Source organism: Halictus rubicundus, chromosome 18, assembly GCF_050948215.1.
Source record: "Halictus rubicundus isolate RS-2024b chromosome 18, iyHalRubi1_principal, whole genome shotgun sequence".
NCBI classification, from domain to species: Eukaryota; Metazoa; Arthropoda; class Insecta; order Hymenoptera; family Halictidae; genus Halictus; species Halictus rubicundus.
The window spans coordinates 5,227,015-5,253,169 of NC_135166.1; the positions used below are offsets into that span (position 1 = coordinate 5,227,015).

A 26,155-nucleotide genomic window follows, 5' to 3' on the forward strand; every position below is an offset into this window, starting at 1 on the left:
TATCTTATACATACACATTTAATCATTACTTTTGCATAAATTGCTGTACTAGTCAATATCTCTTTTTATTTAAAGATATAATTTATAAAACCGTATTTTCATATAAATGTACAAAAACTTGCTCATGCTAATTAAAAACTTCGACTACATATTTTGCATATTGTACAATGAGATATTACCCTATATACGATATATTCATATATGAAAAATTTGCTTAAATTGCGATGATTAAATTATTTTGCTATATACTTATTATTTGTAATAAGTTCATAGTTCGAGACATTTATTAAAAGTATTTTTAATTTATGTACCAACATATTATTACCAAAAGGAAATGTCTTGAAATATTTTCTATGTAATATTCTTGTATACGTATTTTTACATTAATATATAGGATGATTTTTATGCAATAATCAATATAATTATCTTTAGAACTTACAAATATGTTTATACGAAAATGTACACTATCAAAACAACAATTATTATAGTGTATGAGTTACCTCTTTTATATTTTTTTAAATAAAATTTGTTTTGATATTATCCAGACAAAAACAGTGTAATACGTCAAGTTAAATTACATGTTTTATTAAGGAGTTGTCAATTAAAAAATATGTACACATTTTGTTTGAATACATGTGGTATAAATCTATTCAAGGATAGATCCTAAGATAAGATATTTTAGGGCCACATAATGGTCCGAAAATAAGTAATTCAACATGCAGCATTTCCAAATGTATTCCTCTTCACGTAATGCACTATTGTCTGTATTAAAAAGTTAAGATAGGCTTCATGTAAAAAGCTATAAGGAACGTGTAAATATTTTAGACATATGAATACAGAATATAATTTCAGTTATCAACTAAATATTTTAAAATTTATATGTTAGATGAATTTATAAGATTATTTTAGGGATAAAACCAAGATCGGTGGTTATATGTACAAATTCATGTAAATATTCTCAGTTTATTAAAGAATGCAAGTGTTAAATATAATATATGTCTACATAAAATAAAGAACCATTAATTTCTTTGAACATATGATCCCCTACCTTCTCAGTACAGTTTCCTAAGTATAATAAAATCATGAATATATTTCTAGTTTATGGTATGCAATGGAACTTTTATCCAATATTTCTTTTAATCTATTTCCTTTTCCTAATTCTTCATTCTTTTGTTAAACTAGAGAATTAAATTTGATTTGGAAATTCTTGCGAGGTTGTAATTTGTTAAACAATTCATTTTATAAAAATATAAAATTAACCAGTACGATTTAATATGTATATAAATGAATGTAAAATATTTAATTGTATTTCTATTTCTATAGTACCTACGAAATATGTACACAGTACTGTCACATTGTTAGATGATTGCCAGTTACATAAATTGATAAAATATTACACTGATTGGACTAAGCTTTTTCAATGTTTGCAATACAAATAGAATCCAATATAAATCTTTTAATCTATATTCCTTGTTATTTAGTTATTTTATAAATGACCAGCAGATTATATTTATAATCGATAATGAAAAATGAATGAAGTTCGATTGAGGTAACAGTATGTGCTTGACAGTATTCTTTTTATACATCTACTGAAAGAAAACGAAAGTAGGTGTGTATAAGAGACTAACATATTTTATAAATTGGCGGGTTTTTGTACAGGAAGCTATGAAATAGCGCACGCAGCCGGATGTTGCGCGCGCATACCGAATGAGCTAACAAAGGACACTTGACGTATTGTATTTTGACGTATTACAAAATAGACGGTTTATTTCCTACATATTCCATCAAAACTTTGTATTTTGTTGTGGCAGGTCCGTTTATCGAGTGATTTTTTTATAGGATTTGATGAAAATTTGGCTAACTAAATGATCGTACCAACGTGTGAGTTCGTACGGGGTGGGTGAGGGGACGCCATGACAGTCGTGTCGTATTTTCTGTTAACAGCGAGGACGTAGACCCTTCTCAGTGTTTTCGTGAAATTGTTGCGCAGTTTAGCGTCTACCTGGATCAAAACTGGCACTCCGGTTTCCTAATTTTCGCGGACTTTGGTTTGAATATATTCTGAAGGTGGAGGGCGAGGGCGCGTGGCCATTATCAGGGATTTGCTTGTGGGTACCCGTGGCGAGGTGAGACGTCGAGAGGCGGCGAAAGGCGTCCCCCCCTGCATCGGGACGCGTGTCTCCCTGTGTACAAGACGGCCTAGGGCCGACGAAGCGAGATGCCAGAACCGCCGACGGCATCGTACACCACGTGAGTCTATCTTCTGAGCTCTTTCGATTATCGCTTCGGCACTCTGAAACCATTTCTTTGAATCGCCCTGCTCTGAATCCCAAAGAACCTCCATTTTGTGGCCTCTTGTTCTCATTCTACGAGTCACGATAATTGACGCGTCATATGCCTAAGAGACACCAGAAGATGGTGCCCGTGAATTCTCTCGAGAGTGTGGGGGATTTACGACACCTTCTAACAAATGTGGGAATACAGCTGCGTACTTACACCAGTCACTGATACGCTAACAATTTTCTGTTTCACTCTCTATGTTTCTCGCTTTCAAAAGATTCTATAGGATGACTCACCTTTTCCCGCTCACTCGACAAAAAAAAAAAACTCTTAAATAATTTCGAGGTTAAAGTAACTTTGATTTTTTTTTTCTTCCTACTACACGCGGACTATTTCTTTTCCAATATTAACCTATTATACGAACATTATGTAATAATAAATTGACACTCGATGAATTCTTTGAAATTCATTGTACTCGAACAATCGTTTCCTCTTTAAGTTTAAGTCTGAACTTATGATTTCGAGGTTACATAGGAAGACTTACTTTACTAGTCAACTCTGACGGTGCAAAGGGCAACAGCTATTCCATAATTACATGTGATATTTTCTTTCGTTTATTAAAGATATCGAACTTACTGGTTTCTAACGTTTTATGAAAAATAGAAAATTATGATTATAATTTGTATGCCTATATGGTATCGCAATTTGCTTAAACGAAGGAATTACTATTAATTATTAATCTTGAGCTTTAACTGTTTTATAGGATGAAAAATATACTATATCAGAGACGTTTAGTTAACATACTCCAGTGAACCAAGATGAATAGTGAGCAGCATGCATTGCCAGCGACTACGCAGGCACAACAAGAGGTAAGAATATTTTCAATTGAAACAGGCTATTTACCAAACTACAAATGCGCAATTGATACATGAGATTAATAGTAAATTTGAAAGAGATTGATTTAAAAGCATAAAAATTACTGTCAATTAAAATGTATTTTTGACTGTTTACATGAAATATTGTTTTTTTCAAATTCGATATTTATAAAAAGTCTAAAAATATTCATGGAGCATAATATTTTACATTAATAATTTTTGTAAAACTGTATTTTGTTATTTATGCCTATTTTTCATGCATTATTGTAGTATGGTTCGGTACTCACATTTAGTAATACAAAACAAAATGATATGTAGTGAAAATTTGTGCACATATTATAGCATTTTCAACATAAATTTGACTGCTTGTAGCACCTTATAATAAAGTAGTTTATGCTTGAATGTTTTATATTTATTTGCTTGCCTTATTAGTAATATAAATTATAGAAGCAAATAGTTCTGTGTATTGAGCATAATAAATTTTCAAAAGTAAGTTTACAAAATCTATAATAAATAATGTAAATGTTTAATGTTATGATCCACTGTTAATAGTGTTGAGTGTTGGATTAGGTATACATATAACTATATTATCTATTGTTATAAATAACAATGTTGATAATACTTTAAATCTAACTTGTAACTTTCATGCTTTTGAAAATATGTAAATGAATCTAGCGCATTTGTTGATTGAAATTGGGCCTGGTGCATGCCACTGCATGCTGTATCAATGTTGTATAAATGTTTGAATGTATATCGGTAGGATGTAAATGCGGGTCAAAGTGGTCGTCCTTCATATCCAGGTGGTTTGGCTACAGCAACTAGTCTTGGCAATGTAGGGAGTACCCCACATTCATCCGCAGACCTGCGTGTAGGTACAGCAGTAGCGTTAGCCTCCTCGGTAGCTAAATATTGGGTCCTCACGAATCTGTTTCCTGGACCGCTACCTCAGGTCTCGGTCTATCATCATTCCCACCACAACTCCTCACACAGGAGTAGTGGAGGTGGAGAGGCATCTTCCAAAGAGCCAGCCTCTTCATTGAACCAAGAAATGGCGTTAACTTCCAGCTCACACCATCAGTCAACACCTACGCATCATCATCATCAACCTACAGTTAGCACTAGCAGTCATCATAGTTCTTTGCAACCAAATCCTCAGGTTTGTTTACTTAGAGGTAGGCACTCTGCAATGTCTAGTTATTGAGCGTAACTTGTAGAATACCCAGGTTAGAGTCTCCTTTAGGAGGAATCGTGGTAACATAGTATCTTTATTGTATGCAATATAAGTGTGAGTAGATAGCAAATTTATATACTGTGATAAACATGTGTGATGTACTACACAATTGTACATTAATAATTTCAAATTTGACCTTTTACAAAACTTGATTTGCCATATCAGTTTGTTTTTGATTGCACTCTATTATTATTATCATTATTATTATTATTATTATTACTACTATTATTGTTATTATTATTAGTGTTGTTGTTATCATTGTGGTTATTTATATTCGTATGTATTAGTATTATGAGTTAAAATAGATACTTGATGCACCAAATGAAAATTAATTCTTGTTGCTATTATTATGCTTGATTGATTGTCATAATTTCTAAAGATGTATAATGTAAAAGAAATTGTGCCACAAAACGCATAATATTACACTTTCAATTATTCAATTATTAAACAGCATTTCTTCTAAAGAAGGATAGTAATTGCTCTTTTGTAATTTTCTTTAGCAGATTCCAGTGTCCCTGCCAGGCCTTAATTTAGACGGAGCGCATATACCTACCAGTGTCAGTCATTTACAGGCAGCACATGCACAAATGCAACAACAAATACAGGCACAACAGCAGCAGCTGCATCAGCAACAACAACAACAACAGCCGCAGCAGCAGCAACAACAACAACCTCAACAGCAACCTCAACAACAACAATCTCATCATCAAATGCAAAATCATCAAAATGCTCAGAACAATGGACCAACTGCACATAATCAAAACGCACAGAGGGACGATAATAAAGTGAAAGATGAAGGTGGAAGTTGCACAACCGAACGTTGTAGCGACAATCAAGTTCACTGTCAAGTTCAATGTGACCTTCAGTTACAAACATCTCAAGATATACAACAAAGCCTTATGCAGCAGCAACAGCAGCAGCAACAGCAACAGCAACAAATTGGTGTCAACATAAGTGGAAATTCTTCCTCTGAAGGTGGAACCCAAAACAATACTGAGAAGCCTGAGAAAGAAAAGGAGTTGCGTCAACTAAACATGACACAGTAAGTTTGTACATTTTATTTCATTACCGTATAGAATAATTTTGTATGATATAACGTATGATATTACAATTTATATATAGATTTCAAGTGCCAGATTTAAAACCAGGAGGCCATATGATGGATGTAAGAACAGCCGATGGTTCTGTTGTAAAAATTAGTGCTGGAAATGAACAAGATTTAGCAAAAACTCTTGGCGTTGAAATGGTGCAAAATATGTATAAGGTGAAATATATTTACTATTTTATATAATATATGTGTTTACAATCCGTAATTGTACAATTTACTCTCTATTCTTTAGGTTAATGTTGAAGATATTAATCAGCTTCTAGCATATCACGAAGTATTTGGAAAATTACAGAGTGAAATAGCAGCTGGTACCACCTTAGTTGGAAGTACAGTTCCTACACAAACAGTTACCACTATACAGAATGGAACACCAATTGTGCAACAAGTTCAGTTAAATAAGTTTGACATTAAATCAAGTGATGGCGAAGCTACACCAGGACCAAGTGCATCGCCTGTGTCAGTTGGTAGTCACGCCTGTGAAATATGTGGAAAAATTTTTCAATTTCGTTACCAACTTATCGTACATCGTCGTTATCATACGGAAAGAAAACCTTTCACTTGTCAGGTATATAATATAGTTATAGTACAACATATTTATTTATTATTCACTGTCATATTTCAGTTTCGTTTATTGTGCTTGCATGTTATTAAACTCTACAGGTGTGTGGCAAAGCATTTCTAAATGCGAATGATTTGACACGTCATGGTAAATGCCATTTAGGTGGATCTATGTTCACTTGTACAGTATGTTTCCATGTGTTTGCAAATGCACCATCGTTGGAACGTCATATGAAACGTCACGCTACTGATAAACCATACAATTGTACTGTATGTGGTAAAAGTTTTGCAAGAAAGGAACATTTGGATAATCATACACGTTGTCACACTGGAGAAACACCTTACAGGTAAATGTTATAAATCTTTCTCTTAATATTTTTATTTATTGATAATCAAGTTGAAGTAGGTCATTTAGATCAGTAACGAGACGAGTATATGGGTTTTTATTGGAAAGTAAAATATTATTATCATAGATATGTTTTATCTAGTTTTCAATATCCATCTTCGTGTATTTGTATAATATTTCTATTCAATCACACAAGTAACATGTCATCGAAAGAGAGCCAATATTAATTAAATAACAGTTTGAGAGATTTGTTATTTTTTCTATTTCAGATGTCAGTACTGTTCAAAAACATTTACCAGGAAAGAACATATGGTAAATCACGTTCGTAAACATACAGGTGAAACTCCGCATCGATGTGATATTTGCAAAAAGAGCTTTACTCGTAAAGAACACTTTATGAACCACGTTATGTGGCACACGGGAGAAACTCCTCATCACTGCCAAGCTTGTGGCAAAAAGTACACACGTAAAGAACATCTTGCAAACCATATGCGCTCACATACCAATGATACACCATTTCGTTGTGAAATATGCGGTAAGTGAGTCAGTTTTTCATTATTATTTATTAGTATGAAACACTAAGAACGCCAAACTCGCGATATATCGTACCAAGTGATAGTATTAACATAAACTATTGCAGTATTAGCAATGTTAAGTTAAATGAATCTTTATTTTCAATTCATAATTTACAAAGATTATACGAACAAGTATAAACTTGAACTCGTAAATTTTTAGTTTCAATTTATTCTTGGTCCATGAAAAGAAGGCTCAGAAAAACTTGTTGGTATCTATTGGAGGCCTCTCTTTCACGTGCAATGAACGAATCCGGATCTTAATCCGTGTAATACGTATTTTAATACACGGTGATATAACGTTAAACAGTCGAACGTGAATTTATTGCTGTCTGGTTTGCGTCTCGCTTCTAACATCAACAGTCGAAAAGAATCCAATCTGAAAACAAAAAAAGCGAATCAGTTGCCGGACTCGAACGTGCCGAACGGATCCGTGTACAAAAATACACGGATCTCTATATCCGTGCACACGGACAATAGAATGCATTATTACACGTGTATTAAGAACTCGGATAGTTTATTCGCGAATACACGTCGTGTGACAAGAACAGTTTAGACAAGTTAGTTTTGACCGAATAAGTTCCAATGTTTGATTGGAATTAGAACAATATGTAGTTATTCCTCATCCCCCATATGTAGTCAGACCCCATCGGTTATTTTCTTGTTGTCCACTGTGCTTGTGCAACAGTGACGCAATGTATTGTAATATTCTAAATGTAAGACATGTTGAAATGTGATCTGTATTTGTGTTATGAGTTTTGTTTCTTGTTGTCAATACAGGTAAGTCGTTCACAAGAAAGGAGCATTTCACGAACCACATAATGTGGCACACGGGTGAGACGCCGCACCGCTGCGATTTCTGCTCGAAGACGTTCACCCGAAAGGAGCATCTCCTGAACCACGTCCGTCAGCACACGGGTGAGTCTCCACACCGATGCGGCTTCTGCTCCAAATCGTTCACCAGAAAGGAACACCTTGTTAACCACATCCGCCAACACACAGGTGAGAGCGGTTGGCAGATGTCCACTTCACGGACAACCGATTCTAATATTTGTCTCTAAAAGTAGTTATACATGCCTAGTGAAATTACTTACAATTAGTTAAGAAACGCCTTAGGGTATCGACTCATCTTTCATAATATCATTCATATCGATGCACACAAAAAACGAACCAAAACGTGTTCGTGTACGTCCAAAAATCAATCACTCTCACGATAAATGAGTCCGTAAGATCATCGTTTATCGGCATTATGCTTCTCGAGTATAATTCCAGTTTCGCTTCTTATATACAGCGTGTCCGTGTCCCCTTCAAAAACAGAACACTCAAATATATCGAAAAATATGAACGATATGAAAACATGTTTTAGACGAAAGTTGTACGATGAAGAGTGCATCAAGCACATATCATACTCGCGTGTACTTGATCTTTCAATGATCTTAACATGTCCTATGAACGTCACATTACAATTTTTATATGGAAATCCTCATCTTTTATTACATATATCTTCAGCTGACACTGAGACCTTTTCAAAACAATACATACTTTGTGTATCATGCATTGCCGATTTTATACATTTATGACAAAAATGTGTACATGTACTTTAAAAGACAATTTAAGAACGTCTATATGTTATCTTCGATTGATTAAAATTTCATAAACGTAAAAAGGATGAAAAATATAAATTCTGCACAATTGTGTAGCATTCTGAAAACGTTTCGATGCCAGCTACAACAATTTGCAATAAAGAATTCAGGTTTCCATTTAAAAGTTTTAATATGACCTTCACAGGACATTTTACATATGTGTCAAATACATATGACTATAATATGTGCTCTTTGACATCGTAAAACTTTCATTTCAAACATGTTTTTACGACATTCATATTTTTAGAAATAATTGGGTGTTCTTATAGACGCACTGTATATTAATGTCTGCATGTATATGTACATATGCGTACGCAGGCTAGGCGATGTGAACTGTTGAAAGTTATAGTTTTTCGAAAATTTCGTAAAAAGGAGACAAAATTTTCATGGGTGTCACTTGCGATGCAGATGCAGCCGCAGACGTAGACTCTATTCATGTTGTATAAGTAGAACGGTGAGTACAGGGTATATGAAAATTAATGGTCACTGCTGCTAGGGGTTAATCTACACCTTCGGATCGGTGGGCACTTGTGAAAGAAATTTGCCGTACAATTGTTTGTAACAGAAAGAATGGGTGTTAACAATTTTTTTATACACGTTTTTCTATACATCGAGTTTCTTTTATAAATGTCAATTCACCGTGTATGTTTCGGTTAACTTGAGTATTACTTTTGAAACAGACGATGTTTCAAACATTTTCTCATATTTTCGAGTTAGTAAAATTTCGTCGCTTAAAGTTGTGTTTGTCTAGACTTAGGCACGTGCATACAAAATTGATTGAAATATAGGTAATACTCGTATAACACTCCATTTGTGCGCTAAAATGTTTGAAATATACAGACAACTATTCTGTGAATGGCGACGTAAATTGAAGGATATCATGTTAAACTTGGCTTGAAGAAACCAGAAATTTTTAACTTTTTTTTATTTAATCCTATAGATTTTGACGACAAAATGCCGAAAATCCCATTTTTATTCCTAGGAGATCGGTAGTTCAAAAGTTATGCATGTGGAAAGATTTTCAGCGTTTTTGACAGGTAAGGGCGCCGCCATGTTGGTATGTATTCGCGCGACGTCAACGAGCGGAGTCGCTAGATGGCAGCACAATCGCATGAAAATGTTGATAACGTAGATTTGCAAGTATAGTCCCGCCTCCACACGAACCTAACCCAGACAAACCTTCTCGCGGCTCTGCTCATTGGACGATATCTGAGTACATACCAATATGGCGGCGCCCTTACCAGTCGAAAACCCTGGAACTCGTACATCTCTACACACACATAACTTTTGAACTACTGATCTCCTAGGATTAAGACTTGGATTTTCGGAATTTTCTTGCCAAAATCTACAGGGTTATATAAAAAAAGTAAAAAATTTCTGGTTTCCTGAAATAAAGTTTAACCCATGTTTTTAATTTACATGTAGAATTACTGTCTTTTGTTTAAAATCATTCGATTATAAGATCGAATACATTGTCACCATTTGCGATAATTTTCGAGAAAATAACTGACAGTAATGTGTGCGGTCCACTCTGTGTGTATATTCAAGGTGTTTCAAGGTAAGTAACGTTTGTTAGAAATAAACTTTGTCACACTATCAGTACCATCAAGAACAGGACATAAGTATCTACTATTTTGGAAATGGATAATTTAATACGATTTGTGGTACATATAATATGCTGACATGAAAACTTCTTCTCTATATCATTCCGTAATAACTCGTAAATTTTTATAAATGAACTGTATGATTTTGAAAATTTTCTTTTGTTAAGTAGAGTACCCCGAAATAGCTGAAACTAGACAATCGTAGTATCATAAACGTAGGCAACAAGCTTGACCGATAACAACATTAATATACAATAACATAAAGTAATATTTAAAGATTCATCTATTTCTGCATACTGTATTAGTTTAGATATTAACAGTTTATGAGATATTCCAACGTTCTCAGTTAAATGGAACACATTGTAATTGATCCTAATACGTTTTAACTGCCATGCCAATTTTACATACCAATTGAATTTTCATAACTTAAGAATGTGATAATAGAATATTAAATAATATGTTTGAATGTGACTATGTCCTTGATATATGACCTATGACCGACCAGTTTTTCAAAATATGGACACTTTAAAATTGGCGATATGAAAATTAATTGAATTGGACTGTTCTCACATACATATTCGATCATCACAGGGTATTATACCTTAAAAGTTTATAAATTATTGGGAAAACTCACTCATTGTCGATTATATAAAAAATTTAATATCAGTATTCAATGGACATTGCAAACATGTGGTGAGTACCGTTCTTCGGGAAAGCAGGAAATGAGATGTGATGTACTCATCACCTTCTCGCGGTACTTGAGCAGTGATATGAAGAGATTTCAACAATTGGTATTATCAACAAAGTGTGAGTTTTCTTAATAACTTAAAAGTTTAACGATATTAAACTCTGCGGCGTTCGCAAACGTGATATAAGAACGGCTGGTATAACCGTTCGACAACTGCTAAATTTTTATCAATTGCTTCCCTGGGGGAGAGGCGGGGATGTGTGGAGATCCCCTGAAGGTATACCCACTTACTCCACCACGGTGACCTCCCTGACCTCCCTAAGCTAGTGGGACACAGCGCGGGTCACCCACCCGGTGTCCTCCACCTGGAGAGCCCCGCTTCATGACACCATTGGCCCCCAGATATACAATACTATACCTTGTTTAACCACTCGAGCCGATAATTTAATGGCGTCAATGACGTCCGCGTATACGTTGAACCGGCTTCAAGGGTTAATGTTGATACTTCCAATTTGTGCCCATGTCAGATGGTGGCGCGGAAGAAATTATTCGAAACTTTTAACAATTTAAAAATTGAAAGATTTTAGTAAATATTTGTCTACTACAGGCCTGTCCAACTCGTGGCCCGCAAGCCACATTTGGCCCGTTCTCCCACTTCTTCATTCCGCAAAGGTGGGAAGTGACGTTCCCCCGTCACACGGTGGTATCGCCAGAAGCGCATGGCATTTGTTTCTATCGCGGACCTATTCCTATCGTATATTATAACGTAAGAAGAACGGTCCGTGCCTCGCGACGAAGATAGTTGGGCAGCCCTGATCTACTAGAACAATATTGAAAGTTGTGGCCGACTCTGTCATATTTTTTGTATATCGTATCATTGAAACAAAACATTGCATCGAATACAATGAGAATTACAGTCTTTTCTCGATATATGTACCAAATATCCGGCCGACAAAGTCCCAAAACTATCGCCAGTACTGGGTGGTTGGATAGACTTCATTACAAAAGTAAATATCATCGGAATTATATCATATTTGGTATTATTTTCATTAGGAAAATGCCACGAATATGCTGGTAAAAGTCCCATAAAAAATAATGAAAAATAAAGAAGTTTTGTTATTGGATTAGTGGTGGTCTCCTGGTCTCACTCGAGCTTCGCTGTCCTTTTCTACGTTCGGCGTGAATCAAAGAATAGTATCTCCTGGACGATATTTGTCTCTGGGTAGAACCGTGTTACGGACATATATCGAGAAAAGACTATATAGAATAAGTGTTTTCGCGAAAAATGAGGGAAGATTATAATACTCGTTGTGAAATGTACAGGAGAGACGCCTTTCCGCTGTCAGTACTGTCCAAAAGCATTTACGCGAAAGGATCACCTGGTGAACCACGTCAGGCAGCACACGGGTGAGTCACCGCACAAGTGCCAGTATTGCACCAAATCCTTCACGAGGAAGGAACATTTGACAAATCACGTGCGTCAACATACAGGCGAATCGCCACACCGATGCCACTTCTGCTCCAAGTCATTTACTCGTAAGGAGCATTTAACGAATCATGTTCGTATTCACACTGGCGAATCACCGCATAGGTGTGAATTTTGTCAGAGGACATTCACTAGGAAAGAACACCTGAATAATCATCTCCGACAACATACCGGAGACTCCTCGCATTGTTGTAACGTGTGTTCGAAACCGTTTACAAGAAAGGTAAGATTTTCGAAATCATTTGTACTATTTCGACATTCGGTTAAACTTAAACGCAAAGTTATAAGTGAATCTTGTAGTCTGGAGCACTAAATAAAGTGCTTTTTCATATTAGTTATTTTAAATTCGGTGTACTATATTTAAACGCATAAAGGCATGGACACAGATTGCTCTGTGCGATTATCGTAACTAAACAAATAACTGTTACAAGAGACTGGAAGAAAACTGACGAATGTTGGAGATAAAACGTAGGACATTGGATGAAAACGCTTTCCGTTCTATTGTTACAGGAACATCTTGTGAATCATATGCGATGTCATACCGGCGAACGCCCATTTGTATGCACTGAATGTGGCAAGAGTTTCCCGCTAAAGGGTAACTTGCTGTTTCACATGCGTTCTCATAATAAAGGAAGTAACGCTGAAAGACCGTTCCGTTGCGACCTCTGTCCTAAAGACTTCATGTGCAAAGGACATTTGGTGTCGCACAGACGATCCCATTCGGACGAACGACCACACAGTTGCCCGGACTGTGGAAAAACTTTCGTGGAGAAGGGCAATATGTTGAGACATTTAAGGAAACACGCAGCAGAAGGACCACCAACGCAAGTCAGTACACCGTCAGCCATTCCTCAATCTGGTGTTTTGCCGATCCCGGCGGCAGCAGTTTTGGTCGGCCATCCGCTGGCACCACCTGCACCACCGGTAGTGCCGCAACATACGGTCGTCGTACCTACCCCACCTGGTGTATTAACCTCTTACTAAACCAAATCAAGGAAAACGTGAAACATGTGGAAGCATTTGATTCGAGGAAAGTGATTGATGAGAGTAGTATACATGATGAACGCGTCTATTGTTGATTACAAAAGTGAGTCATCGAGTTTTCTTTCTTTCTGTTTTCTCTTCTGTGACCATGAAAGTTGACCAATGTGTCGTTATGCATCGCACTAGTATTTTTGTGAATGTTGTAACTACAGACATTGTCTTTGGTTGAAATGTTTGCCGCAATATTCGACAGCAGCTTCGTGCAAAGAAGTTTATATGCGAACACAAATTAAAGTTTGACTGCTACATAAGCTGCTACAACGGGGCAGCGTGTTATCCAAAGTTTAAATTTTTGTTGTTTTTTTTTTGTTTTTTTTCCCCCTTCTCTTTTGATGTAGCTTTCACGTTTCACTTTATCACGTAAACTCAGGTATATGCGTTTCTACAATGAGCACACATAAATTTATAGTTAATATGATTGTAATTAGATCATGACTAATCATCATACCAATATGCCACTGTTTTACTTTTATAACATAGTTTCTTGTAAATGATTAACGAATTTTGTTAACAACAAGAAAATTGAATTTGGCAAATTATAATACACACACGATTTTTCAAAAATGGTAGAAATGTTTTTGCTTAAAGTACAAAATGTACTTTTTATTTAAAGCATGTGTATTACTTGATTTTGCACCATATTTCCTTATACATCTGTTGGTCAATTAAGAATTTTTGTAAAATACTTCTATGACAACCGAACTAGAAACTTTGATATAATTGCAAACTACATATTCATTATTTGCTTTTGACATATCTAATACCACTAGATTTTGTGGTGAAGTTAGATTTTGTGCTATGATTTTTAATAAAATTAGGCTACGTCTTTAGATTCGGAGTGGTATTGTATGATTGAGTCGCGTTTACTTGAAAGCTAAGCGAACATAGCGAACGTATTTCAAGACATACTTTTCAAAGATATTGTACGAGTTTATTTTTTGGCATGCTGTATTTTGACACAAGCAAAAATTGATTGTGTCAGTGTACATGAAACAAACATCGTATAAAGAAAAGTATGCTTTATTATTTTCGCAAAAATCTACGTAAACGTGTAACTAAAAAATGCTTTGATATGCATATCTAGTAATATGTAATTTTCAGATTTCGTAGATATATACTTTAATTTAATTGATTGGCGCATAGTTTAAAGAGAAAGAAATTATGTTTAAAAGAAGATTTATGTTCTGTATGAAACCATGTATCTGTCACAGTCCCGCGTCAATTTTTATTTTAGCTATAACCATCGTTTCTCATTTAGTCTTAATCACTGTAGTTGAGTGCAATATAAACTATGCCGATTTTGCTTAAGATACATCTGCGACAAATACCACTATTATTCCGGATTTTGAACACGAAAAAAATGAGGTTGAGCGATAGCAGTTCTGTGTTTACCTGTGCTTGAATCAGAAAGATGTTATATTGATAAATTAAGTTTTTTTTTTAAAAATAATTTTAAATAATTTACGGTACTTGTGTATTGTCTATTTGAGGAGCAAAATGTTACAACTCTAGCGATCTTGTAAGGCTATGTATTTCGTATTTACACTTAAGATACAATGAAATTTGTAAGCTTGGTTCTGCGGCGCATAGTTGTGTCGTGCAAAGTTACCTAAATATATCACGTATTTAAAAGAGCACTCGATATTGATAAATACGGTCAATTCCTACAAAAAGTTTGCAATTACATCTAACCAGTTTCCGCATCACCAGGCTTACATTGATTATGTATAATATTAACAATGATTATCGAATAGACAGGCGAGAGATGATGAAAAATTTATTAAAGCGGGTGCATGCGCTGTATGGAGTTTTGTGTACGATAATGTTCGTCGCTCCATAGGAGTCTAGATTAATATATTATAACAAATATTACTAAGTATATTTAAACAGTTAGGTATCGTGTACTATTTAAAGTAATGAGGGGAAATATTAATTATACTGCAGGGTCACTGCATGAGTGACGTAAATGTATGTTACATACGGAATGTAAGATTTTCACTATATTCATAAGAGAAAAACACATTAAGTTTGTGCAAAGATACCATCTATAAAGGAAGGACAAATATATATGTATAATATATATACTGCTCAGGCTTATATACATTATGTATATATACTGTAAACGAATACAAAGATAAAAATGATGCCGCACCGAACACACTTGGAACAAGTAATATTTCCAATGGTATGTGTAAAGAATTCCTCTGCAATTTAATCGTGGCATCGCTCCTTGCAATTTGCTATAAAATTTAAGAAGGAATAAATAGGAATAATGTTTATATGAATTATTAATAATAGACGTTATAAAAATAAAATTAAGAGTTGGTTCATGCTTTTAAGAGATTTAGTTTTGTGCTTGTTTTGGATGATAGCAAGCAAATATCAGATCCAACTATTCTCTTTGAATTGAAGCGATTTTGTGCTGTATAGCGTATATATATATTTTTAAATGGCACAGTCAGTACCCGTTAATTTTACGTGAACATTTGTACCCTTTATTTTATGCAAATTACTTGTAGTAATCACATGTTTCTGGTGTTATAGAAATCTAAAGCGAACGCTTCGATTCAAAGCGAAATATGGTGGTGAAGGAAAGAATTCAGGATATGATTTACTTTAGATAGAACAAAATATGTATAGAATTTTATTATGCACCATTGTAATATTATGTATCCCAGTTGTGACACAATATACACTGGTGTTATGTTAAATGTGAACACTATGCGTCTTGTCTTATATGTAACAATTTCCCATGTTTCATTTATATCTTACAAATAAAACAAGTACAGTTTTTAGTATAAACAATAATTTCATAGAAATACATACTTGTGAATGTTAATATTTTAAAGTTATAAACAGTACATATACAGTTTTAAAATACTACAATTATGTCAATATTTTTAGGGTATGAGTTTACTATTTTTTTTTAAATATGTGGCGACACAAACAGTGGACACAAGAATACAGGATTTACACGATTATTAGTGTTAAGGAACTGAATAAATACTTACAATAGTATACTGTCATGAGGAATACTATGACTTTGAAGCAAATAAGTTTGCATATACAAGCATACTTGGTAGTAACAGTATAGTGAGATGGTAAATGCAGTAGGATTGTAATCACAACATGCTTTCGCAGGCTCGATATAGTCAAAATCTTCGAGCTTAAGGCTGGCCCACCACTTGGAAGAGTCTCATAAAGATTTTATACTACCAATTCTCTTTACATATTGCATTATTTAACTTTTTACATTTTTCAACCAGTTTAGGAGGTTCCTCCATCAACTCAATGGTTAAAACTTAAGCATGTGAATCACCGCGTCCTCCACCTCTCCGTAGGCGTGATATTCTGCCGTCGATTCCCTCCTGCTGCGGTACAGGGTCTCGAGACAACCATGTCCGGTCAGCACTTGCGTCATAGGGTAAGTGAGAATCCCCACTTCCTTGCTCCGTCTAATCCTCTATGGAATGTGTGTATAAATACATACACATATACGCTATTTCAAGATTGGGACAAACGACAAACCCTCGAAACAATAGTTTTATCGTTTTACTCGTGGCTAACAGTCTGTAGAACACAACATTTGGCGTGCAGATGGTCAACATGTTTTATGACACAAGCCTCTAGAGCTGTTTTTGAGTAAGTCGCCTTAACGATGTCTCTTTCCTAATTGCCCATAGAGTTATAGTTTCTTTTAACTGTAAACTCCGCGGGATCGATAAGGCGCATCAGCGATAAGGTTCTCTTTGCCTTTGACGTAGGCGAACTTTGCGCGGCTAACTTTTTAAGTTCCTGCGAGCATCTTCCGCGTTCACTGCCTCTCAGGTCAGGGAAGAAGACTGGCAGTAGTCTTCGCATAGAACGTATCAAGATCGATCATCAGAAAGAGAAGAAATACTCGTCAATACTGTACATAGTACCAGCTACAATCACCTGTACACTACCACTCGACCTGCACACGAGACGACCCATACCATTCTACATTTTAATTCTATTTTGTACTATTTTGTAATGTACACGTTTACATTGTAATTTATTTGGTGAAAAATAAAGAATATTAGTTATAACAGTCAATGTGTTCTTCTTTCTCCACCCTGGACATGCATATTCCATATTAGAATTAAATTAAGTCTTCGAAAAATTCGGGAAAAGCAAAGTTTTTAAAATTGGCGCAAAAATTTCGTGCCACCTCTTTTGCTATCATGTTTTCCTAGTAGAAATCTGAAATTGCGAAAATTTTTCGAAAATCCCGAAAATCGAACTTTGTATTAGGAGAACATGATATCAAAAGAGGTGGCACGAAAATCAGTAGTACAAGTCAACGACAAGCCAGACGGTCGAAATTCACGAATATTTCCAAAAATTTTCGAAATTGAAATTTTGTATTAGGAGAACATGAAATCGAAGGAGGTATCCGAATTTCAGTAGCACAAGTCAACGACAGGTCAGACGGCCGAAAATTTTCGAAAATTTCAGTAGCACAAGTCAACGACAAGCCAGACGGTCGAAATTTACGAAAGTTTCCAAAAATTTTCGAAAATTGAAATTTTGTATTAGGAGAACATGATATCGAAGGGGGTATCCGAATTTTCAGTAGTACAAGTCAACGACAAGCCAGACGGCCGAAAAATTTTCGAAATTTCAGTAGCACAAGTCAACGACAAGTCAGACGGTCGAAATTTACGAAAATTTCCAAAAATTTTCGAAAAATTGAAATTTTGTATTAGGAGAACATGCTATCGAAAGAGGTGGCACGCAAGTCAGTAGTATAACTGAACGACATGTAGGACGTTCGGGAAAATTAAGGGTTCTATAATTATATACGCAGATACGTCTTTTCATTATATTGTCTTTATTTATTTATTGTGGATTCTTACATAAAATGATTGTGTTAAAATACAATATAAATGTTTATATGTATTGTGGATTGCGCATCGGTAACCATGTTATCGCACATGGTAACGTCCAGTAATTTAAGTCTGCATTACCTAGTGGTAGACTCGAGAACCAATTGGTAACAAGTTTCCGGATCTAACCGCAAGAGGTGCCACTGTCGTGCGGTGAGTCTTCTCTGTACAAGCTCAGACGAGGTATAGGAGTAGACCAGGCTTCCTGCCTGGTACCCGCAAGTACCCGCAGTAAAAATGAAGTATACGTACTGTTCAGTTCTTGCTAATACGCGTAAATTCGCGAAGTATCGGTAACATTGGGCGCGACACCGAAATGGTGACATACGTCCGACAAGGGTTAATAAGAACAATAACGTTAACGCAAGCGAACTATCATGTATATTATGTATATTATAAATCATCTAAATTCAAATTTTCTGTACATCCATTATGTGAATTTATAGATACAATGCTACTTGATGAACTGTTCGGTGTAGAGTGTCTTACGAGTGGTACTGATGACTGATGTACTTGAGTCTGTGAAGAAGTGTTAGAGTGTTGGGAAGTGTATTGCGAAGTGTATTGTGGTTGATTAGTATTTATCATATTTTTAACTAATTTTAATACTTCTGTCCTAAATTCTAATTTTTTATGAATATTAAATAATCGTACCGTCGGCAGTAACGAGTCGAAGAAAGCTCTGTCCTCGTCTAATTGTGTCTCGTAATTGTTTTGTGTACATTGTGTAACCGGTGTATTGATGCGATTAATTAAACATTGTTCTAACGTTTCTTTGCAGCGGCGTTTATTTTGCGGTTCATTCAAAGTATTTCTTGAGTTCGTATTGTCATGTATACTGTGAGTGTTTGAAATGTTGTTATGCACATTTAACGTATTTATAATGTCATTGTGCGTTGAGTTTGAGCTTTCGTCTTCTGTCTTCGGCGTTAGTAGAGCCCCACCTTCTATGCTGTTTCCGGCATTCGTTGCATTCTTTGTTTTTAGTAAAAATGAAAGTTGTTTATAATATATGTACTGCCTTCCACTATCGACTGCTTGACCAATTCTATTTCTTTTTCGTAAACTCCTCATAAATGCGTCTTTAATATTCTTCCATTTAGTAATTAATTTTTTACCTGTAATTAAAATTAACATTTAAAATATTTTTACAGATACTTTAGAATTGTAAGAAAATTTCCTCGTATTTTCTAAAAAGAAAAAGCTCGAAATATCAAAGAGTTTCCAAAAAGTTTCCAATTTTCTAAACTGTTTAGGAGTCTTAGATGGCGAATGTGTGTGAGTAATTAAACCATAAATGATTGTATCACTGTAGATATAAACTGTACAGTGGCTCACGGAAATATTCGAATACTTGCTAATAAGAGTTTAAACGACTGGAATCGACATGTTCAATCGACTGGACTGCACTGGTCCTGAAGAGAAGCTGCCTCTTTTATAGACTGATCGCTTTATTGTTCTTTAGCTGGACATCTGCAGAGTTAAACTAGATCCTATGGTTCCTATCCTATGGTTCCTCGTAATCATTTTTCTGACGAAGTCGCGCCACTTTACAGTGGCCAGGATCTGATTTCAACAGATTTCTATTGAACTAAGGACCCTTCGTCGGTCGCGCCCCATTACTTAAGTTGTGCGCGTGTTCGGCATCGGCTCTGGTGGGACTCTTGGCCTTCCATTATTTAAGCTTTAATAGCTTACTTATTCTATGGTGAGCGAGCTTTTACGTTTAGATTAGATTAACGTTCTTGAACAGACGCTCTCAATGCATAATCATAATATTTTCTTAAAATAGTGGCTAGCATTATATCCATTATTATCTCCCGTGTAACATCATCAAAAAATTGAATTAGTGATTAATTATTATTGATGACTAAATCACGGAACTATCCCCCTTAGAAAGTAAATTTCCAAAGGTTCCAGACAACCTCTCTGGGTATGTATTCGATTCGTCAGTCTGGTTAGCTTCTTTTAATTCTTCCGCTCCTTTATTGATTGGGTTGCCGCTCATGTTAACGAATATTACGTGCTGAAGTACGTAATGAAGTTGAATACGCGAATGAAGTCGGTAAAAAGTATTCTGCTTCCGTTGGCCTTTGCGGTTCGAGAATCGTCTGATATATTAGTTGAAATTTTCCTTTTCCTGGTTTTCCTTTTTCCGGCTGACTTGGTTCGTTTGGCTTCTTTTATTTATAACTTGTATCAAACACGAACGAGTCCTCCGATCAGGTTGATAAGATTTTCCTTCTAGTTGGTTTTTTGATCGGCAAAGGCTGTAGGAAAGGCCGATTTCCGGGGGATTTCGGGATAAGGCATCAGCATTGGCGTTAGCTCTGCCTTGTTTGTGTTGAATGTTGTATTCGTATTTCGATAGTTTTAATTTACATTTCCATAATCTAGAAGTCGTATCCTTGATGGAATGTAACTAAACTAAGGTTTGGATTAACGATAGCATTTGAGAGTGTTATCAGAGAGTGTTATTCTAATCGAACAATGATAGCTCTTCTAGGTCGATTTCTTCCGCGTTCGTTCTTGGTTCCTCGATCGTCATTTCCATGGGGTGATCCCTTCCCAGGCATTCATCCTGTTTGAGTAGGTTGGATGATACGGCTTCCATTGGTGCAGGTTATATAATTGATAAGGGGGTTTCTATTGTTGAAAGTAGTACACAAATACTACTATTTTATATATAAAAAATGATAAGTACTTTTATTAAAAAATATTCTACTTTTGAAATAAGAGGACACGTACACGTCCGAAGTTAACGTGAAGTCGTTAAATATTGTAAACTTTAACTCAAATGCGGCACGGGTTACTTTTGCCCAATTAGTCAGAAATTTTTTGAATGTAATTTTTTCACTAAATGTCATAATTTTAAAGGGTGCGTCAAAAAATAAGGACCACCCTAATGAATGGAAAAATTCGCATTACTTATAGGACGATCCAATAATTTAAATTTTTAACAACAAGTATTCGAATACTTTTACGAACCACTGCATATTGAACTTTGTAGACATAGACGTGGTCTGAGAAAAGAATATGATAGTTAATCAAATTCGGAATGAGTAAATTTTATAAAAAATGATGAATAATAATGAGAAACTTTCTCGAAGCCATTAAACGTAAAATTACTTTTCTTTTTGAATATTATATAGCGTTAGTGCATTCTCCAAAATTAGACCGCATCAAGATAATTCCATGGAGTGTTTTATCAGTGGCAACGGTGCTTCTGGTTTGTATAGTGCAGTTAGTATGTGTAATTAGGAATGAATAGATTGTACAGAAAGAACATGCAATTGTTTTCGTATATATCGTGATAACATTTGACAATTATGTTTTTTTTTTAAAGTTAGTACTTGATCCATGATAAAATGAATGAAAGTACAGATAGATAACAAAGTGACTCTCAATGCAACGTTTCTGATTTGTAAAAAGAAAAAAACTTACTGATGCTATTTCTCTCGGACTCGGACATTTCTTCGATGTTAGGGTAAAATTGTTTGCCAATTAGAAACCACGCTAAGATTTTCTGGTTTTTGTCGTACTTTTCACACGAAGCATCCCATATTTCTGGGTGCCTTCTAATCGCTTCAATGAAAATTTCAATATCAGGTACGTCAGCCATGGCTGCAATATGTGTATTCTATTTTCTAGTTCCGGCAATGTTTCTTGTTTCGATTGTTCGTGGTTTATGCGACGCCTGCGACTCGGACCGATGCATAAGAGCGACGCGACACTACTGCGATGCCGTCGCGACACCGCTACGACACTGCCGCGATGCCGTTACGTAGAACGGTGTCGCTGCGGTCCCGCCTGCGAGCGAGCGAGCTAGCAGGATCGTGAACGTTGCACCATCCGAAGCACACGAGCGACGCGACAGCGACGCGACGCCGCCGCGATTCTGCAACGGCCACGCCGCACGACTTCGCTCACGGGCTAAAGCGAGATCGCACGATCATGAACGCTGCACCATTAAAAATAAAAGCTCGCCGAATCGCGCAGCGACAACGTCGCGACAGCAACGCGACACCGCCGCGAATCGGAATGAGCGTACAGTACTACACAAAAGTATTCGCACAGTAAAACTTTTACGGTCCAAATCAGAGTCGGGCAGATTTTATTTCAAATAAGATAACAAAGAATTATTTGAAATAATTTATTATTTCATATTGTTTATGATTTCTATTTGATCTAAAACAAAAAGGTATTTTTATTTTACGTTTAATTCAAACGAATTATTTCCGAAGAATTTTTTATCTCAAATACTTGATAAAATACAATAGCAAATAATAAAATGTTGAACCAAATTAATGATTAAGTAAGTTGCATGCATGAGACGCTATGTATAGAATTTGAATTTCAGACGCAGTCGACATGAGTATTTGAGATTTTATTTGAAAAAGTATTTGATCAAATAGAAAGTAAAATGAAAAATTATTTTAAATAAATGTCAACTAACGAAATAATATAAAGAAAAATTAATTGACTGTTCAAATAATATTACACGTGATTAGCGCGGATAGCATGTAATTAAATAAGATAATATATTATATTAATTATTATTCTTCAAATAATTGATTTGGATAATGCCCAAGTCTGGTTTAAATATTCATAACTGTGAAGAAAAACTGAACTAAAAATTTTCTGAAATGAGGGTGCGTATACGTGTACGTACGTGCCTGCGAGGAGAGATGATTATGCGCATGCGTGTCTGTGTCCTAAGCGCGGGAGAGTCCCTTCGAGCCTTGAGCATCTTCTTGCGGTATAGCGCAGCAGCGCGGCATGCCACGAGGCCTTGCGTATCGCAATAAATGAAGTAAATTGTTTATTGTATTAACATATAGCTTCTCTCGTATTAATGTAAACTAGCAGTATTCATTACGGGTGTCTCACCCAAAATCCCATTATATACTTTCTAGTCAGAGCTGGGCAAAATATTTGTCTAAATAAGAATTTCGAATTACGAAGAAACAAAAAAAAAGCATCCTTTCAAAAAAAAGCATAACTTAACGTACGAATACTATTTTCTTGCTTACCGTACTCGACTAGGGTTCCGTTGATGTAAACACTGAAACATTGTCGAAAGACATCTCTTATTTACAAACTGCCGAATGCTTAAATTTCATATTCTCAAATTTCATTATCTATAACCTTTTAATACAAAAAAAGTATGATTGACTGAGAAATCTAGATTAGACTTGTGGTCAATGTTTTTCTCTACAATGTTATGACAAAAAGCTGTGGATATAAATGTTTCTTCAACTTAATACAGTAGATAATGTAGAGTAACGACTACACTGACATTTATGACAAAGTGAATAGGTCAAGTACAAAACTGGAAAGACAATCGAAGAATTTAAGGATATTGTTACATTGTTTTCGACTTTATGAGACGGTTGAAAGAGAAAGTATATTTTCATTTGACTTCAATTTGTTAAAATTGACTTGGATAATTTTTATTTTGCATAAAAATCCTCAGTGTAAAAATCAGACTGCGATTAATTTGTTGTTTTTCACTATTTCGAGATAGAAAATGGGAGAATAAGAAAGATCGAGTAGTTTCATCTTTGTTAAAACATGAGGGAGAAAAAAAAATATTCGCAGCCGGTAGGATTCGAACCTACGCTCCCAGAGGGAATCTGATTTCGAGTCAGACGCCTTAACCACTCGGCCACGGCTGCTCACCCCTTGTGGACTGTTTGTATACCGAGGGTGACCAATCAAGAGCAACCCCTGCCGCGTATCTTCATACGGAATTCATTTATCTTTTTTTATGACATAATAGTAAGTGACGTTTAATTACAATTTCCACTTCTTGTCGTCACAAATATGGAAGTCAGGAAGCAACACGAAAACCCAAAAATTACGAATTTGAATATTACGTCGTGTTAGAAAATAATGAAAAAAATGTTTATATTGTTATTTAACATCGTGTGCTTGCCTAATACTGGATGAATGTTATTTTTGTGACAAATTAATCTTAACAATAAATATAGCTTTTTGATTTATAAATATCTCAATACAAATATTTAGGTATACAAAAAAAAGTACTAGCATACTACAATACTAAAATAATAGTATTAATTTAAAACCAGCATATTTTCTGTTTAATGTTTCTCATTTAACTTTTTCTCTACTGTTTTTGTATTTCACCTCGTGGTGAATTGATGAACCAATTGTGTGAATCAATTTCGAGCATTGTCTTTATTCATCGTCGACTTCTTTGTATAAGCGAAGTAATTTCCTGTCTGGCGTCCTGAAAGACCGTTTGTGTATCCGATGTATTGATTTAGTACTAACTATACATCTTGATACAGAACCAGCCCAGAACTTGTACATAACCTATGTACAGAGAATCCGTACAGACCTAATGCAGAATCGATAAATAATCGTCATACACAAATTTAATATAAGAATAAATTGCAAAGAAATTCTGAAAGTAATTATTGAGTATTTTCTTTGTTCTAGTTTCTTTTTAAATAAACGGCGGGTAGCCCCGGACATTTTAATCTCTTTGTTCCTCTATTAAAACATTTGAGTATTAGTACTTAGTAGAGCATTAATCTTCATCGAAATTTATCCTGCATTAGATGTACATGTTGCTTCATAAGTTATTCATTTTAGTATCGACAATTCGATATAGTTTATGAATTTTACAAAACATTTTACTGCATTCTTTGTACTCTGTTCAGTATATGAAAAAATAATAAACGATCAGTCTTTTGAACTTTTCTTGGATAGTTTGTTTCCCTTTTTTACTTCATTTTTGTCCTTATCATCTCTGATTTGCCACTTCTGAACAGTCAGACGACAAGAGATGCATAAACCAGTTTCCAAACACCTTATCCAAGCGTGTAACGTTGGCAATCCAAAGTTGCGACCACTTTGCATGAGTTTGCGTGAGTTTGCGACCACTTTGCATGAGTTTGCGTGAGTTTGCGATCAGTTTGCGATCAATTTGTGTGAGTTAACGTGAGGTCATTTTTACTCGGGTCAAATAAAAAAATATGTTGTATTTGTGTGAGACACGAAACCCCATATAGTGATTGGTCTACTTCTATACCTCGTTTGTGGCATGGTCACCATGTGGGGTTTCGTGTCTCACTATCTGAAATACCGACATCGTTAACAACAACTAGATTTCTTACGCCCTCTACTCTGGCGAACGATAAGTGTTGCAACTAGATCCATGAGAACCTTAGACCATATACCTGTTATAAATGATAACGATGCGAGTCTGAACCCCGTACACGAATACGGCCTACGAATCTAACCCGCTCACGAGAGCAAACCTAACACCAGCTCACGAGAGCCAAGCTAACCCCGCACACGAGTGCGGCCTAGCAAACAGGAATTAAGCAGTAGAAGAACACGGCTCCACCCGCGAGTGAACCCCTGAGGGACCTCCGATTGGAGGAATACCAATTTTAAAAGAAGTATCAATTTTAAGAATAGGGACTTTTGAATAATCCAGGTGCAAATTCCAATTAGAAATACAGAAATAAGAATTGACGGCGTTCGTTGAATTTACACGTATTAAAAAAAAAACAAAACAGAAACTGTATATTTAAATTGATACTTACAAAGAGCTGCCGAAGGTGGGCCAAGGTACACGAAGAAAGCATTCAAGAACCTCTGGCCCATCTTAAGCTAGCTAAAGGTAGACCAAGATAGGCAAATGTTGGCTAGGGCAGCTCTGGAGGACCTCTGGTCAATTCGAAGGTAGTCCATCGTCCTTCCGGTCCAGCAGTACGTCCGCTCCTTCCTGAGTGCCCGCCTCGACTAACTGACTGAGCGCGCTCGCCAAGATCAG

General features: G+C 35.6%; 2 protein-coding genes and 1 non-coding gene across 13 annotated transcripts; 1 reads left to right on the forward strand and 2 right to left on the reverse strand.

Annotated features, from left to right (window-relative positions):
* Positions 1 to 1,475: 1,475 nt before the first annotated feature.
* LOC143362949 (uncharacterized) lies at positions 1,476 to 16,152 on the forward strand. Of its 11 annotated transcripts, none has more exons than XM_076803483.1 (12): positions 1,476 to 2,250; positions 3,044 to 3,149; positions 3,916 to 4,311; positions 4,887 to 5,428; positions 5,509 to 5,650; positions 5,727 to 6,059; positions 6,155 to 6,399; positions 6,668 to 6,933; positions 7,751 to 7,888; positions 12,229 to 12,312; positions 12,397 to 12,614; positions 12,902 to 16,152. In XM_076803483.1, the coding sequence occupies exons 2-12, from the start codon at positions 3,099 to 3,101 to the stop codon at positions 13,373 to 13,375; spliced, it is 2,889 nt and encodes a 962-aa protein (XP_076659598.1). In that variant the 5' UTR covers positions 1,476 to 2,250; positions 3,044 to 3,098; the 3' UTR covers positions 13,376 to 16,152. The 11 variants fall into 11 exon arrangements, with proteins under 11 accessions (XP_076659598.1, XP_076659596.1, XP_076659597.1 ...); XM_076803481.1 differs by having other exon boundaries at positions 1,479 to 2,250; positions 7,751 to 7,972; XM_076803480.1 differs by having other exon boundaries at positions 1,481 to 2,250; positions 3,916 to 4,023; positions 4,105 to 4,311; positions 7,751 to 7,972; positions 12,229 to 12,614.
* Positions 16,153 to 18,571: 2,419 nt separating this feature from the next.
* On the reverse strand, positions 18,572 to 22,234 carry LOC143362803 (uncharacterized). The gene is made up of 2 exons (XM_076803257.1): positions 21,790 to 22,234; positions 18,572 to 19,463 (listed from the first exon to the last, which is right to left on the reverse strand). The coding sequence occupies exons 1-2, from the start codon at positions 21,965 to 21,967 to the stop codon at positions 18,739 to 18,741; spliced, it is 903 nt and encodes a 300-aa protein (XP_076659372.1). The 5' UTR covers positions 21,968 to 22,234; the 3' UTR covers positions 18,572 to 18,738.
* A 1,707-nt stretch (positions 22,235 to 23,941) lies between these two features.
* Positions 23,942 to 24,023, reverse strand: Trnas-cga (transfer RNA serine (anticodon CGA)). Its single transcript has one exon. It is a non-coding gene; the product is annotated as a tRNA-Ser (tRNA).
* Positions 24,024 to 26,155: the final 2,132 nt, after the last annotated feature.